We start from the raw sequence: 18301 nt of genomic DNA, 5'->3' as shown, positions 1-18301 counted from the left end.
GCAGCTCAGTCATACCAGTGCTTTTCCCCAATACAGCCATCATACCTTAGTATGTAGCAGAGGAGCTTTATGTACACTTTCAATTTTGTCACACAAGATGTTAAAAAGACATGTACTCAGGGGTCAAGATTTAATAATTTTCGTTGCTTCATCAAGGACATTCTTAAGTAAAATTGGTATTTTTTTTTACTGTGATTGGTGGTGAAGAATTCAGTGATTACTAGTACAATTTTGTGTCACTATTTTGATTCATGCTAAGGTGCCAGCATTGGTACCCACCATTGCTTTTCTACTATTAGTATAAATATCAACACATTGTTCCAAAATAAACCATGAAATTCAAAAAAGTTATTCAGCACTTTGAGTATTTTAACATCAGGATCTTCAGTGATTAGCTAGTACTGATGCTAGATATAAGCAAAATATCAAGTCTAGCCCTGTCTGTTGATGGGTCCATTTGTAAGGCAAAAGTTCAGTTATGCAGATTAAATATTAACTTTGTCTTCATGTTTGCAACTAAATCTTTAAAGTCTATCTTACTACATGCATGTAAACTGAGAAAATACTGCCCTATAAGCTTGCTTTTTTACCTCCAAAATTTTTATGAGAATATCTTATGCATTGAGGGTATCATTACTTTTGCTTATAGTTTACTAGACTACTTTTTCACAAATAACTAAGAGATGCAAAGAGTAAATGATCCTATTGTGCCTTATTAATTTCAAGAAAACTTTTGACTCAAAAGAACAAAATGCAGCCTTGTCTCAAACAAGGTTTTTTTCTCCACACATAACATTAAAATTATATAAGATTACCTGACAGATGGGACTATGATCTGCTGAGTATCAACAAGAAGCAAGGAATGAAAAAGAAAGCCATAGACTTATTTAAAGAGTTAAATAGGATCATGGAAAATGTCCCAAATGATACCCAAGTAGAACTGTATTGGTGAATTCCTTTAAACACTATTGTTTAAGTTGTTATAATTACATTGAACCTTGGAGTACTGCCAAGGACACCCTATAAAGTCTGTAGAAATCAGCTTAACTACGCACAGTGGATAAACAGCACAAATTGTAATTAAGAAAAAAACTAAATCCTTAATTTTCTTCTTATCAAAGACTGAGTAGTTTTTGTACTTCAGGATGGGCACTAAATCTAATCATGAGAATTAATTCCATTCCCAGTATCTTATTTCTAAGTTACTTGTGTCATACTTTTATTTGCATTTTTTTCCCAAAGGTGAAAGGAGGATTCGTGTGCATACTATGTGTTTACCAGTAGTTTCAACACTGAATGAAGTCTACCTTGGAGCTGATGTTCAAGCAATTTCAGGATTATTGGCAAATATGGGTAAGAATAGTTGAATAAACTGTAATAATATTCTGGTAGTATCATTGGACAAACCCCGAAATGGTTATTTTTGGAGAATATAAAGACGTTCTTTTGTATTACCAGATCATGTTACCTCCCATAGACCACTGATGAAAGAAGTTTTGAAACACTTTAACAACTCCCTCTACAGACAAGTTTATTGATATGAAACTTTTTTTTTTTTACGAAGACCCATGTTTTATTAATAGTAGCAGAGCAAGGCAATGGTCCAGACATCTACCTATCCTATTTGCTCCTTCCTCCATAGTGTGGTTTTTTTATCCTTCTTTTCTGCTCTGGGAAAGACTGCATAATTTGCTTTCTCCAATTGGGATTCTATCCACTCTACATATAATAGTGGATGGTTACATTTTGCCTATCTTTGTTGCTTTTAAACGTGTTTTTCTTCTGTGGAGCCCAACAAAAGAGTTATGTCCATCCACCTAACTCCATAAAGTGTTACAACATACTAGTTGCAGTTTGCTTTAAAAAAAAAATTTCGCCTCCCTACCTCTCTCCACAAAAGATGCTCTTTAGGAAATTTAATTTTTCAATGATCACCCCTTAATACTGATCGTGTGATTGCTATAATCTTTCCCTTTCTCTCTTTCCTTTTTCTTTTCAGCTGTTGACAGATCCACTACTGCCAGTCTGAGTGATGCTCGTGATGCCCTTGTGAATGCCGTAATAGATTCTCTGTCTGCTTACCGCACTTCAGTCCTAAATAGTCAGCAGCCTGGTCTCTTGGTTCCCTTTTCTTTACGTCTCTTCCCACTTTTTGTGTTAGCTCTTCTTAAACAGGTAAGAATGAAATAGAAAAGTTAAAGGGGATGGATAGCTAATACATGTTTCATATTAGTGATTTTTTATATTTTCTTTATAGCAAATGTTCTTACTTTGCTAGTGTGTCCATATTTCCTATTCTCACTTTTCTTCATGAAGCTCAATACCAAGTGTGAGGAGCCTCACACTGACGATAAATTTTCAAATTGGCAGTCCTTAATCACACACACAAAATTCATTTTATCTTCTAAATCCTTTACAATTTGTATTTCTGATGAATTGGTCAATTCATGAATGATTCTAACAGCCCTTTTATTTTTATCTTCTATATTTTGGTACTCAGCTCAGACCACAGTTTACTGACTTGTCACTTCTATACTTGTATTCAGCTTGCTTTTTTCATTATGACCTTTGATCTGCCAATTCCAAACAATTAGCTTAGCTCATTGATCATCAGGTCTAACCAATCTGGAATCCTCTCTTTCTTATCCTTCTTTAACAGTATTTTGCCACTGTTAGCACCTTTCCCCCACCCATTCCCATTTCCCCCATTTAATTTTTTTTTTTTGGCTATGCAGTGGGGTTGAGTGACTTTCCCACAGTCACACAGCTAGTGAGTATTAAGTGTCTGAGGCAGGATTTGAACTCGGGTCCTCTTGACTCCAGGGCCGGTGCTCTATCCACTGCATCAGCTAGCTGCCCCATACCCCATTTAATTCTTTATACCTTTTTATCAATTATAATACTGCACTGGTCTACTCTTAATCTTATGGCAACACTCTGTGCCTCCTTTTTGCTACCCCTGCTTACCTATCAAACCATTAAGGGTTCACTTTTCCCAGCATTCATTCTGGCATCCTCCGTTCTTTCTGTATTTGAATTAAACCTTCATCTTGTATGTGAGAATCCACATGCTTTGTCTTGATTTCTTACTTTCTCCCAAACTGATATTTCCATTTCTTTATAGTCTATAACTTGTATGTTTTGCTATCGCCTGGATCTTAATATGTAGCAGTCTATGCTCATTATCTTTACTTTGCCTCAAATCATTATTCTTTTCAGTTTCCCTGTTACCAGTAGAGTCATCTTCTTAAACCTGTAGTCTCAGTTACTTTAAGATTCCTTTTTTTTTCATTCCCTGTACTTCTCCTATCTGCCCTAAAGCAGGGCTTCTTAAACTTTTTCCTCTCACAACCCCTTCAGTATAAGAAGTGCTTTCCCTAAAGGACCCCCATAATCATACAACAAGATCTTCTGATATAGTTGTGTAAATATATGTCATTTACATGTATATACAAACATTTGTATGTGTATTATGTATGCATTCTATGCTTGACCTCTCCTTTTTCTTATTCACAACCTTAGTTTAGGTCTACCACCTATAACCTAAATTGCCTGCTTTCTTTTCCTCATCTTCATATTTTCATCTGTCAGTTCTGTCAAGAGCTATGAAACTCCTAATTTTATTATTAGATTCTCATAGTGAGTCAGATAAAATGGTTTATAGTAGATATTTTGCAGATGAGGAAATGGAGACAAGTCAAATTATTTGTCTGATGTCAATACATAATTCATAGCTGTTATAGGACTGTGACTACTAACAATGGTCAGATTTGACTTGCTGATAAAGCTTATTCAAATAAGTAAAAAATAAATGCCCGGTACCTTCTGATGGTTCTTATCATTAAGTCTTGAAAAATCTCTTCCATCTGTGTTTAACAAATGTAAGTTAATTTTTATTTTTTGGTGTGGGGGGATTTGATATGTTCTGTTCACAGAAATCATTCCAAACTGGGACTAGTGCTCGTCTAGATGAACGTATTTTTGCTATGTGTCAAGTGAAAAATCAGCCCCCTGGTTTACCTCATGCTCATGACCCATCCCAATCTGTATAGAGTTGACAATCTCTCAGATGAGGTGAGTTTGCCCATTAATTACTTTAGTCCATGGATTCATAAGTCTTAATAATGAATCCAAAGAAGAAATGAAGATTTCATTCCTTTTTTTATTTTAAACTTAAATTTCTGCTTTAAGAATTCTGAAGACTCAAAATTTGGTTTAGTCACTTGTTTAAGTAATACTTCATATTATAGTTGTCATTTAAGAATTCTCCAAAAAATGGCTTGATTTGATATATGTAAATTATCAAGTATTTAATTGTCATGATAAGGTCAGTCATTGTAGATTGTTCTAATAGGGTCCATGAATTAAGGAAAACCAATTTTAAAGGCTATGGCATTAATTTGCCTTAAAGAAAATGGGATATCTTTGATTAATGTTATTGGTGTTTATAAAGATATCCTAAGTCTAACACAAATATTTTCAATCAGCTATTTCATTTCCATGTAATTAAAAGGAGAAGGGCTAGTTACATTTGAGGGGGCTTATTAGAAATTAGAAAACACTAATGATGAGTACCAGCCCTGGAGTCAGGAGGACCTGAGTTCAAATCCGGCCTCAGACACTTAATACTAGCTGTGTGACTGTGGGCAAGTCACTTAACCCCATTGCCTAGCAAAATACAAAAAAAAAAGAAAGAAAGAAAGAAAACACTAATGATACTTTTAATAGAATTATAAAAATTTTGTTGAAATAGTAACCATAGGACAATCCTGTATTTAAATTTATTAGATTTAATTAAGCTTACTTGTATTTGTAGAGAGACATTTGACATTTATAAACTTTTTTCATTTTTGATATTTAAGAAATTTTTATCCTTTGTTGTTGGGTAATACTAGTATCTTTAAGACACACGCACACACACACACCCCTTTGTCCTTATATTTAATAATTTAAAGACGAATGAAAAATTACCACTTCTGGTTTACTAATTGAATGTCACAATATAAACATTAATGTTTTTAGTTATTTCAACTTATTAAGATACAAATTAATAGCAGCAGTTGATTTGACTTTAGAAGATAGAATAACTTCAGCCAGGAAAATAGTCCTTTTTTATATGTGTGTGACATTCATCAAGTCATTTTGCCTCCCTGGGTTTTAGTATCTTCCTTTAAAATTGGGAGGTTGGATTACATGATCTTTTTTAGGTTTCTTTCAAGTATCACTTCGCTGCCTAACTTTAACTGTATTTGAATATTTGTAGTTTATTTATGAGGTAAATAAGGCTCTTTATTTAGTCTCAAGATTATTAGATGAGAGGAGTTAGGCATATTAGTAGTAGGGTTTTTTTAATTTTAAACTTTTATTGGTATTTTTTGGCTTTTACATCACCTTCATTTCCAGCACAAAATTATTGTGTTATGTTTATATACCATAACTTATTAAGCATTTCCTAATGATGGGCACTCCCTTTGTTTCCAGTTCTTTGCTTCAACAAAGAGCAGTTAACAGATATTTTTGTACATGTAGGTCTTTTCCCTCTTCCCTTAATCTCTTAAGGGAATAAGTCAAATATTGTTATCACTGGGTTAAAAGGATATGCACAGTTTAGTAACTCATTTAGCATAATTCCAAATTACTTTATAGAATTGTTGGGCCAATTCACAGCAGCAGTGGACCTGTTTTCTCTCAGCCTTTCCAACAATTTTATTTTTCCTTTTCTGGCATGGAACCGAAGAGTTGTTTTAATTTGTATTTCTATAATTATTAATAATTGGAAGAATGACTGTTGATTACTTATATTTCCTACTTTAAGAACAGTTTGTTCATATCCTTTATTTATTTATTGGGGAATACTTGTCATTCTTAAATATTTTAATTAGCTCATTATGTATTCTGAATATCAAACCTTTATCAGGGAAATTTGCTACAAAGATTTTTTTCTCCATTCAGCAATTTCTCTTCTAATTTTATCTGAATTGATTGTATAAAAATGTCTCACTTATTTTAATCATATGTCCATTTTATGTTATATGATCATTCTATCTGTGTCTGATCATGAATTCCATAATGGGAAAAGATATTTTCTCATTCTTTTGATTTGCTTACTGATGTGACCTTTTGTACCAATTTGGAGTTTATCACATCACTTTTATTTCTAAATATATCACTTTTCTAAACCCCATTTGCCTGTAAGCTATCACTGTATGGAAACAAAGAATAAAAAAAGAAAAGGGCATTTCAGCAAAACTAACACAGTAGCCAAGTATGACAGTATATGTAGTGTCCATACCCCAAACCCCCCACCTCAGCAAATAAGAAAGTGGGAGACACCTTTTGCTTAATAGTATATCCATATCACATCCATCTTCATCTCCTATTTCTACACTTTTGTAGTAGCTATCGGACATGGCTAAAATGCACTGGCTCCTTGGTCTTCGTAGAATCTCTTGCTAAATGCAAAACTTTGCTAAAGCACCACCTTCTTCACAAAGCCCTTCCTTATCCCCATAGCTACTAGTACCCTCTAAGCACAGAAAGTTAGTGTATGTGTATTTGTATTGTCTCTTGCTCCTTGAAGTCTGGAACTGTTTGATTTTTGTCATTATATCCCCAGGACCTAGCATAGTCCCTGGCATATAGTATGTGCCTAATAGAATGTTTTTTAGGGGCAGCTAGGTGGATAGAGTTCCAGCCTTGGGGTCAGGAGGACCTGAGTTCAAGTTTGGCCTCAGACACTTGACATTTACTAGCTGTGTGACCCTGGGCAAGTCACTTAACCACATTGCCTGGTCAAAAAGCAGAAAAAAATTTGTTTTGATTAATTGATCTAGATAGAATCTTTTCCTACTGACTGTGTTGGGTGTTTTTGTTTTTTTAACCCTTTAGGGAGCCCTCAACATCAATGATAAAACTATACCTCAGCCACCTATTCTGCAGCTATCTGCGGAGAAGTTGAGCAGGGATGGAGCTTTCCTTATGGATGCAGGCACTGTGAGTAGTCTGATTTGTCCATAATCTGACTAAATGGAATAGTCATACTGTCATGCATTTTGGTCATACATCTCATATAGTCACTTAAAATGGCAAATGTTTGCATGAGCAGATTCAGTATACTAATATGCACCAAATGAATTTTCTTCCTAATTGCTAGGTAATGATGTTGTGGGTTGGAAAAAATTGTGGACAAAATTTTCTCAGCCAAGTTCTTGGAGTTCCAAACTATGCATCTCTACCACTGAATATGGTAAGAATGTTTCAATGTAGTGCTATAACACCTAAAGAGCAATTCAAATTTATGCCATATTTGTCTGTTTTAAAATCAGAAAAGAATCATACTTCTCTGCTAATATTAAATGTTTGTTTCTATTAGAAATTATTTCAGCAGTAGCAGTTGATGAAAATTTAAATGTATTCTTTAGATCATTTACCTTAACTGATGTGTAACTATTTCTCATGTATTTAAAATGATTTTACCACCACTTTTATTATTCAAACGTTGTTGTTTGATATATATTAAGTCATCCATGGGCATATGGAATGTTCAGTAGGACTAGCACCTCTGGTGTGAGGCCTTACCAGTCCCTTTTCAGGCCTGCTCATCTATCTTTGGGGTCCACCTGATTCACACAACTCTCCTCTGTGGCTGCAAGAAGCTATAGCACTCACAGCAGCCCTAGCCTGGCAGTCAAGCTAAACCACATGTACCATGTGGAACATAATATAAGATTTTGGGAAACTGGGCAAAAAGAAATTTATCTAGTTACTGTTTAAGTAAGCCTGCTACCATGATAGCTAGTAAGATTGCATCTTAAAATTCCTTTTAAGAGGAGTCATGTACTGTTATTGCCTCATTCAGTGAATCGTCTTACTTGCTGTTTGAGGGAAACAAATTGGGTAATTGCCACAAGTAAATATTACTCCAAGATTTGACACAGTTGTGCAACTTCAGAGGATATTTGGAGGAAAGGTAGTATATTCAAATTGTGTTTTAATTTAGATGGATGCTATAAAATGTGTGAACCTCTAGTATTTTCAAGTCAATAATATATAATTCCCATCATTGTAGAACCTGGATGATTTTACCACCACTTTTATTATTCAAATGTTGTTGTTTGATATATATTAAGTCATCCATGGGCATATGGAATGTTCAATAGGACTAGCACCTCTGGTGTGAGGCCTTACCAGTCCCTTTTCAGGCCTGCTCATCTATCTTTGGTGTCCACCTGATTCACGCAACTCTCCTCTGTGGCTCCAAGAAGCTATAGCACTCACAGCAGCCCTAGCCTGGCAGTCAAGCTAAACCAGGTTGAGGGTAACTAACAGGTCTCTGTCTACCCCAAGCAAGTAAAGACTTTCCCTGGCAGAATGAGTTGATGAGAACAGTTTGTTCCAGTGGCCATGAAGGTGGCCGAAGAAGGCATTGTAGAGTCCTTAAAGCTTGGTCAGACATCAGTGATGCCAAAGTTATTCACTTCATCCCTGGGTGCAGTGGGTGATAGCCAGTTGTTTTGATTTTTGTGTTGTCACTGGACTTAAATGACTCTAAAAGAGCGAGTGAGGCTGACAACTTTGTGTAACTCTGCCTCACTTAAATCCAGTTCACTCAGAAGTCAAGACATCACCCATGATGTCATTCATTGGTCCTCTTTGAAAATGAAGGACAAACAACAACAAAGTCATCCAGAAAGGTAGTAAGTTCTTCCAGTCTCTGGAAGAAAAACTGAGGGTACTGTGTATGCTGAAATAACCCTGAGCAACTGAGAATGGTGATTCTATTTGTAATATAGCATTATGAAGAAATTACTGAATGAATCACTTGTTCTAGATTTAATAGCTTTAATAGATCAAAAATCAGTATTCTTTAAGGTAAAGAGTATGTTATATATATGGATATACGTGAGAAGTAAATTCAAGATTCCTATTACTGTTAAGAATACCATCATTCTCCCAGTCACCTAGGCTTGCAACCTAGGTAACATCCTCAATACTCACTTTCTTTCACTTCTCCATATCCAGTCAGTTTCCAAAGGCGATCTGTTTTACTTTAGTAACATCTATCTCTCTTATAAGTTTCCTTCTTTCCTCTGACACTGCCAGCACTCCAGTGCAGGCACTCATCACCTCACACTTACATCATTACAATAGCCCTTCGGTTGGTCTCCACGCCTCAGGTCTCTTTCACACTCCAGTCCATCCTCCACTGAAGTGTCAAATTGACCTTCCTAAAGTGAAAGTCTAACCATGTCACCTCCTACTTAACAAAATCCAGTGGCTTCTTAGTCACAGAACTTCAGTGTTTCCCTGTCACTTCCAAGATCAAATATAAAATACTCTGTTGGCTATTCAAAACTCTTTATAATTTTCCCCTTTCCCCCACGTTTCCAATCTTCATGTACATACATTGATATACACGTAGACATACACAATTTTCAATCTAGTAACACTGACCTTCTTGCTTGTCCTCAAACAGAATACTCCATCTCCTGACTCCATGCATTTTCGCTGGCTGTCCTCATGCCTGGAATTCTTTCCTTTTTCATCTTTATCTTCTGGTTTCTTTGGCTTCCTTTAAGTCTCAGCTAAAATTCCCCTTTTTACAAGAAGCCTTTCCCAGTCCTCCTTAAAGCTAATACTTTCCTTCTCTAAGTCTCCAGTTTATCCTATGTATATCTTTTTTTGACATAGTCATTTATATATTGTCTCCTCTATTAACTGTGAGCTCCTTGAGAGCAGGAACTGTGTTTTTGCCTTTCTTTCTGTGCTTAGTATTTAGTACAGTGGATGACTGGAACATAGTAGTAGCTTATTAAATGCAAGTCTATCAATTGATTGCTTGATCTTTATTCACCAGACATACCTTCCAGACCTTAATACAGCAGAATCTGCAAGAATAGGAGGTTTTATCTCATGGCTTAGAGAACATAGGCCATTCTTTCCAGTACTTTATATAATAAGGTAAGCTAGATTTCTTTTATTCCTTTTTGTTATTTGAGCATGGAAATTGTACCTTATAAGAGCTTGAATTTTAGGTCAGAAATATTATTGTAATCGATTGCTGCAAAAATACCGTTTAGAGTAATAAAGAAGACATTGAGAAAAGAAAATTATTCATCCTATGAAAGATAAATATTATCTTAATATATCAGTTATTAACAAGTATTTATTAAGCATCTAGTATATATGCTAGGCTCTGGTGATAAGATTACAATGAATGAAACAATCTGTACTTGCAAAGACCTTCCATTTCAATAGGAGAGACAACTGACACATGGTATATACAGAATAGATATAAAGTAGTTGAATAATAATTCAAATGTTGGAACTCTTGACTGTTTAAGTAACTTTACATTTGACATTTTTGCTAGCATATTAGGCCTGACAGTTCTAATACCTATTTCTACAAATTGTGGGGTTTTCATTATCATGGAATTGTTATTCAGAAAAAATACCTTGAAATAACTGTACACAAGGTATAATAATGGTACTTACTAAAATAATTTAAATGGCTTATGCTGGATTGAATTTATTTCTAATTATTGTTATTTATATTATTGTTGCTGTTGTTATCATTAATTAAATCATAAATGAAATCACACATTTTCTCATTTTATTTCTTAGGGATGAGAGTCCGATGAAAGCAACTTTCCTTCAGTACATGGTAGAAGACAGAACAGAATCTGCCTTATCATATTATGAGTTTCTCCTGCATGTACAACAGCAAGTAAATAAATGAACAAATGAAGAATGTGGATCAACTTTTCCCAAGGAAAATCATTAGAGTTGAGAACACTTGAGCTTGTAATGCCCTCTTTTGAAAAAAACTTTTTTTATTAATTTTGTGGCCTAGTGTGATGGTTAAGATATTTTCACTGTGATTTTCAACAAACTTCAGCAAATAATGGACCACAAAAGAAAATCAAACATGCATCTAAAGATACTGTATTTTTCAAATCAAAATATATCTAAATATGATTAGGCACCTTTTTATTTGCTGCCAATTATGTTTGAGTGGTTGTAGACTGAAGTAAGTTAAAGATAATATTGAGGCAAATTACATTTTGTAAAATAAAGACTTCTCTGTTGCTCAAAATGTATATTATTTTTTATTTTTGCTGAATTTTTTGCTGCTACAATTAAAACCTCACATGACTTAAGTGTTTCAGGGAAGTTATATCCACTGATAAGACCTTTAAAGAAAAATAAAAAGTTTAATCCACTGATAAAGTAAATGGATATTTGAAAACCTTTGTTATTCCCTTTTTTTTTAGAAAAAAAAGTTATCATGTTAAATAGAACTAATATTAACTTTTTCTTAGTTCAAGAGGGAAATATGAAGTAGTACATTCAAGCTTTTAAATCCATCAGTATTCTTTATACTTGAAGGACAAAGCCCTGATGCAGCAAAAACTATAATTAAGTGTTTATTTGATTTGGCTGCAGTAAGACTCGACTGTATATTCAGCCTTATTCTGCATTGAAAATAATCTGAGCTCAGTAGGCATAAATATTGTGATTTTTTTTTTCCTAATAAGGAGAAAGAGTAATGCCTCTATATTAGGGAGATGTGAATCTTTAATGTTCTTGATCCTTTGTGAGTTATTTTTTGATATGTTTCTGGTCTCTCTTGTATTTCATCAACTTTCTGGCATATAATGAAAAATAAAAATAATCTTTTGATGAAATATGGATGAATGAAAAAGATCAAATGTTTAATATTGTTTGAAATGCACCAGAAACTTTTTTGGGAGTATGAATGATGAAATTGGAAATAGTGCATAAATAATTTTATTCTTGGAAATGAAAATTTATTAAAGCATGAATAGATTATGATTCAGTGGATTTTTTTAAGTTTTCATAAATTTTATTTAATGAAGTTAATTTTTTTAAAAGGCCTGCTTTCAGGACTTGCTCAGAAATTATGGGTTTCAGTTCAGCAAAGGAAATATTGAAGCCAAAACTATTCAAGGCATTTTGTTTACTTATTTAGTTAATGTGCATCTATATATTTAAAATGCAATGATAAATATTAATTTAAAGAATTTGACTCAAGGATTTTTCACAAATTCATCTTTCCTTGTGAGTAACAACTCATTAATAAATGATGTTTCCTTTTATTAATACTCAGCAGAAGCTTTTTTATATTAATGGAATATAAATGTGTTTACAATGTTGGCCTAGGTTGATCACCAAATGGAATAGTAATAGTTAAGATTTATATCAGTATAAGCTGTACTTAAATTTAACTGAGTTGCCTTGATACAAGGAAAAAAATAGGTTTTACCTGGGAATAGAGCTGCTGTTTTCAAGTTGGATCAGAAAAAACTAAACATAATTGTATTATTTCTGAAGAAACCTATGCCATCCCCAAGCAATGTCAGGCTCTATTCTCACTATTCAAGTCCATTGTACTGGAAGCTTTGCGAAAATTCTTACCAATGTATAATTTATGATTTTTTAAATTTGGTGTGTAATAGCTTTCAAATTATAACAAAATAGAAGTTTTTTTTCCTCTGTAATAAAATTCATTTCACCTTATCATGTGTTGACATTTCTCAAAAGAACTAAAATTCTTATAAAAATAAGAATTGCACATTATTTTATTTTTTAAAACCCTTTGAGAAGTTAAAGAAGAAGCTTCCAGGGTGGGAGGTACATCCTTCTAGGGAGAGAAATCCTCCTTTGCCTCAAACATCCCTACAGTGGGAATGGTTCTTATTTGCTTGACATGCTTTATTAGCATATTTCACAAATCTACTTATTTTTTTAACTCCTATTTTAGATATTGTCCAATTTATGTGTGAACTAGAATAATTATAACTTTCAATCCATGGGTCATAATGAATATTCCATTTAGCATTCTCCATGTTTGGTCTGTAATTTCTATAAACAGTGAATGAATGAATGAATGCTCTTGGAGACAGAATGCTTTTGGAATTGTTGATACTTAGGTAATTATTCTTTGCAATATGAAATTTTCCTTTTTAATTTTATTCCCAATAGTGGGCACCTGACCTACTGTCTCATCTTCCATTACATTTTGATGTTGTAAAACACACCAATATTTACACAATGCCATATTTTTCAATGTAGCTGTAAACTATTAGAAATGCTTGCATTTTCTATAGCTCTACAACTGCTAAAGGTAACAAGCAAGAGCAAGTTTGTTACCTGTTCTGGAGCAGTGACAGTCCTACCACAGCAAATGCACTCTATTTTTCTAGTTTCTGGGATTTTAAAAATAATATATCTATAAGTTTGACTTACTAGCATTCAGTCAAAAGCAGTAATCTTAATTTGCATATATTTTCATTATTTTTAATTTAATATATTGAGTCTAATAGACTGTTTTGTAATAATTAGAATAAAATTTATTCATTTAACAATAATCAAAGATGCATAACAGCTATTATCTAGGGGACCATCAAATGTGATTTTATGTTTTTGTTCCATATTACAATGTAATCCTTATAGTAAATTTTAATTTTGTAAAGTAGTGTATAATATTGTAACATTAAATTCTTGTTCTCAAACCCAAATACATATTGTTCTTCAGTGTGATGTGTTAAATCTTGCCCCTTTGAAACATTAAGAGCCAAGATTTACTTGTCCTCTTTTTTTTTATAGTTTGTAATTTTCACTGTAAAAAGAAAAGTCATTTGTAACACATGCAAATTCTTATTTTATCTGTACTAACTTATCAGTTTGGCTACTCAACAAAGTTAGTTGAAAGAACTTACAACAGATGGCCAGTCATTTGGACTGATGGAAGCACCATACTGTAAAACAAACCAATCTGAGTTATGTTGCAGTATGTTCTGTATTATTATGATCATGGGAAACACTACATCTGGCTTTGGGAGTTAGACTGTTATTTCCTGTTGACACTGAGTACATAGAAGCTTTGTGTCTAAACGTCATTTGTAAAGTGAGAACACTAAGCTACCTCAGGAATGTTGGGATCAAATAAAAATTGCATACTAAAGTGCATTGAAAATAGTAGTGTGACAGCATGGCTTTGTTTTTTCCCTTAAATGGATTAATTTAGCCATCCATATATCCACTCAGTAAAGAGAGAACTTACACAGTGGATAGAACCCCTTCAAGAAGGCCTGGATTCTATTGTTCTGCGCGCACCCCCCCCCCCCCCCCCCGCACTATGGACCAGAGCAAGTCACTAAAACTCTCAGAGTCTGCGCCAGTTTTTAGGACTATACATTGCTGAGTAGCTATTGATCTGTATTAGTAGGGGAAAATTCTTCACCAAGATAACCTTATAGCAATGAAATTGTAGGCTGGGACAAACAAAATACAAAACATCCATTTTACTTTAAAAGTAATTAGAATTCTTATCCAGGCTTTGCATATTTGCAAGACAAAAAATGCCCTATATTCCTTACTTTGTGGTTCATTTTGGAATTCAAAAAAAACCTACATATTTGGTTTTTTAAACTCAGATTTGGGGTGAGTGGCTTAGAATCTACGAGCCTCAGCTCTGAGATAGTTATAATCTTTTTTATTTTTGAGGCAAAGTTTAATTATGAATAATTTGATAGCTCTCAAGCTTTTTAAATATGAAGGATCCTTTTTGGTATCACATTTAAAGGACCCATGAAATCATTCCCTTGATTGAAGAAATTATGAAAAAAGCTACTTATGAATCCAATAACCTTTTAAAATGAATTTGTATTTTAATTACAGAATCTATATACATTTGAAAAATACTAATTCATATGTGAGAATACCATGTATACAGAAATGCTCATTTTGCTCGGTGTTGAAGTTCAGAATAAAGGAATAAAAAAAGCACATATGTTATACGGTCTGCAAAATCTGTGTGTTCTTATCTGTTGTACTTAGCCACGCTAACTTTTGTTGTTGTTGTTAGGGGAGGAAGATCCAGACCTGTGACTATGGGAGTAGGGAGCCACAAGTGTGAAGTGTGTAAGCTCTTTCTGCGAATGCAGACTTCGCAGTTAGTTGGTAACATAGTCTTAGCTTTCTGGGCCACTGAGAGTTTGTAACTCACCTAGGTCACATAGCAAGTAGGTGTTAAGAGGCCTGACTTTAACCAGGTCTTCCTAATTCGGAGGCGTTCACTTACACCAAGCCTCCCTTTCTTTATATTCTGCTAGAGCTAAAAGATTTACAATTATTTTTAATGGCGCACTTTGTATGCATATGGATTCCTGGGTCCAAGATGTTATGGCCTAGGGATCACTAGGCTTTAGAAAACCACTGCTTTAGAAAGCTGAAGAAATTCCAGATCCAGTGTGTTATTGGACTTTTTTTTGTGTACATGACAATTTGGGAACCTGCTAATACTCAAATACTAGGAAAGTGCTTCTCTTCATAAGAGATATGAATTCAGATGGCCAGAGTCTTAGAGCCATAAGTTATATAGGTACATGTGGAATAGCTTTGGCTTGCTTAACTGGAAACACTGGAGTAGTAAGAAGGGCACCAGACTTGGACCCAGGAAACCTGGGTTTGAATTCCATTTCTGATAACTAGTTTTGGAACCATGTATATATCTAACCTCTCTGCACCTCAATTTCTTCATCTGTAAAAACGAAAATAATTGGAGTACTTCACATGATTAGTATAAAGAAGATAACTTTCAACGTTAAGCCACTATATAAATGTAAGTCATTATGTATTTCATTGGTTGTGCTACATGCAATTCACAGAGACCTGCTAGGAGACATAAGGAGTAGGAGTTCTGTCAACAGATGGAAAGGTACCTTCTTTGGCCCATCAGTCCCTTATTCTTGCCTTGGGAAGAGCCTAGCACAGCTCTGCCAAGTGGACAAAGGACAGGCATTTCTGGTCAGATTTATCGCCAATGTTTTTACCAATTAGTTATGAAAGTGCAAATACCATCCTGGGAGTATTGTTTAGTAAGACAGAGATTTTCTAAAGATAGGAGATAATTAGGCAACTCAAGTTTTTATATCGAGGAGGGAATGTTGGCAAAAGCAGGATATTTAAAGCAAAGACTTGAAGTGCACAGTGTACAGTGTGTAGGACTCATTTATTCATTGAACTGAAGGTGGCTTTTGACAAACGGGCAGACAAACCAACTACTCTGATTGGTGTCAACATAGTAGCAATTGCTTTTGTAGCTCTGAAAATTGTCACTTTGCCTATGCTAAGATTTGCTGATAGCTGGAATGTCAGATCTGAGGGGTGTGTGTGTGTGTGTGTGTGTGTGTGTGTGTGTGTGTGCTTGTGAGTGTGTGTGAATAGTCTAACTCGAGCAGAAGACTATCACTTTTAAACTTTTTGATGATCTTTAAAAAAAGAAAAACCCAACGAACAAAACATTCTTTTTAAGATGTGTCATTCATTAAGAATGAGTGGTCAGTAAGGAATAGCTTATTACCCACTGACCCGCCAGGGGTAATTTCATCAAAGCTGTATAATAGTTCAAGCAACCTTTCCCCTTATTGAGAAACAGTTTGAAAGGAAAAAAGCTAGTACCAAAATTATGTGACTTAGAAGCCAATTTGAAATTGCCATTAACCAAAGTAATGTGAGACAAATATATAAAAAGTGCTCCAAAACACTAATAAGAAAAATGCAAATAAAAATAACCTTGAGATTTTACCTCACATCCTGCAAATTGGTAAAAATGACCAAAGATAGAAGTGATCAATGTTGGAGGGGCTGTGGGAAGATAGGCACACTAGTTGGTAAAGTTGTGAATAAGTATAACCATTCTGGAAAGCAACTTGGAATTGTGCAAATAAAGTGAAGTGCCCACACCTTTGACCTAGAAATTCCCTTACTAAACCATTGATAAGAAAGTCCTCATACAGAACAAAATATAGAAGCAATATAATTATGATAGCAAAGAACTAGAAGCAAAGCAGACATCCATCAATTGGGGAATGGCTAAACAAATTGCACTATATGAAAGTAATGGATATTATTGTGTTGTAAGAAATGAGTGAGGTGAACACACAGAAGCATGGAAAGATCTACACAAATTGATGCAGGGTACAGTAAATAGAACCAAGAAAAAAATACACAAATTGACTACAACAATATAAACAGAAACACACACATACATACACACACACATTTAAAAGTGAATGTTGCAAAATTTTAAAGAACAAGTATGGCTCAAGAGATGAGGAGACACTTCCACCTTTTCTGAGGTGGGATGTTCATAGGTATACATTTGCACATATTTTCAGATTTTTTTTTTCATGTTTCTTTTTTCTTTTGTTTTTAAAAATGTTATTTGTCATGAGGTGGCTTTCTGGGACAGAAGGGAATTTTGAGGAAAATTATGGTAATAGAAAACAAAGTTCAATTGTTTTTCAGTGGTGCCCAACTCTCCATGATCCCTTTGGGGCTTTCTTGGCAAAGAGACTGGAGTGATTTTGCCATTTCCTTCTCCAGCCCATTTTACAGTGTCTGAGGCCGAATTTATTTTTTTGTTAAGGCTAGATTTGAACTCAGGAAGATGAATCTTCAGCACTCTATTCACTGCTCCACCTAGCTGCCCTTAGGAAACAAAAGACATCAATAAATCTTAAAAAAAAAAAAAGTACTATGTGGTTGTGAAAAGACCATATATGGACTTTGGAGTCAGAGGACCTTTATGACCTGGGACAAGTCACTTCGTTTCATTGAGCTTCGGTTTCCTCATATGTAAAGTGCTAGGTTGGATCAGATAATATCCAAAATCCTTCCAGCTCTAAATTTTATGGATTTTATAAAAGGGATATGATTACAGTAAGCCGTGAGCACTACCCTATTAAATATACACTAAAATATAAAAGAGAAACCAAATTAGAACTTTCAATAAAGTTTTAATGTCATGAAAACTTAAATTCTGCTGATGTTTTTGAGTGCCTTTAATGTTTTGGCTGTCAAATTGGAGTATGACCGTCAGAGATTCAGTGAAGTGTAAGTTTCTATGCTTGATGCAACTGTTGAGAGAATTCTTTGGGCTGTATAGCAATTCATTTGTTGCTTTTAATTTTGAAAAGTAGAGAATGATTCTTCACCTCTATAAACTGAACACTGAACTAATCTTGAAGTTGAAACAGCCAATCTTGACAGTGCTAGTGCTGTGGATACAAACAATACCCTAAGGGTTAGAGAGAATATTAAAAGATTTGGCCTCAGACACTTACTAACTGTGGACCCTGGGCAGGTCCCTTAACCCTATTTACCTCAGTTTCCTCATCTGTAAAATGAGTTGGAGAAGGAAATGGCAAACCCCTCCAGGATCTTTGCCAAGAAAACCCCAAATGGATCGTGAAGAGTTGGACACCACCAAAAA

The 18301-nt window shown here is 34.4% G+C and overlaps 1 protein-coding gene across 1 annotated transcript in view; it reads left to right on the top strand.

The window, feature by feature from the left end:
* SEC24A (SEC24 homolog A, COPII component) overlaps nucleotides 1-14820 on the top strand; it is a 63473-nt gene extending 48653 nt beyond the window's left edge. The window contains 8 exon segments of the mRNA XM_020991221.2: nucleotides 1243-1353; nucleotides 2000-2175; nucleotides 3936-4007; nucleotides 4009-4074; nucleotides 6889-6993; nucleotides 7154-7246; nucleotides 9857-9960; nucleotides 10624-14820. Of these exon segments, the coding sequence (XP_020846880.1) occupies nucleotides 1243-1353; nucleotides 2000-2175; nucleotides 3936-4007; nucleotides 4009-4074; nucleotides 6889-6993; nucleotides 7154-7246; nucleotides 9857-9960; nucleotides 10624-10738 (842 nt within the window). The 3' untranslated portion in view covers nucleotides 10739-14820.
* The last annotated feature ends 3481 nt before the right edge of the window (nucleotides 14821-18301 follow it).

The sequence above is a fragment of the Phascolarctos cinereus genome, unplaced genomic scaffold, assembly GCF_003287225.1.
Source record: "Phascolarctos cinereus isolate Bilbo 61053 unplaced genomic scaffold, phaCin_HiC Scaffold_2;HRSCAF=192, whole genome shotgun sequence".
In the NCBI taxonomy this organism is placed as follows: domain Eukaryota; kingdom Metazoa; phylum Chordata; class Mammalia; order Diprotodontia; family Phascolarctidae; genus Phascolarctos; species Phascolarctos cinereus.
This window is presented reverse-complemented; position numbering and strand designations above follow the sequence as displayed.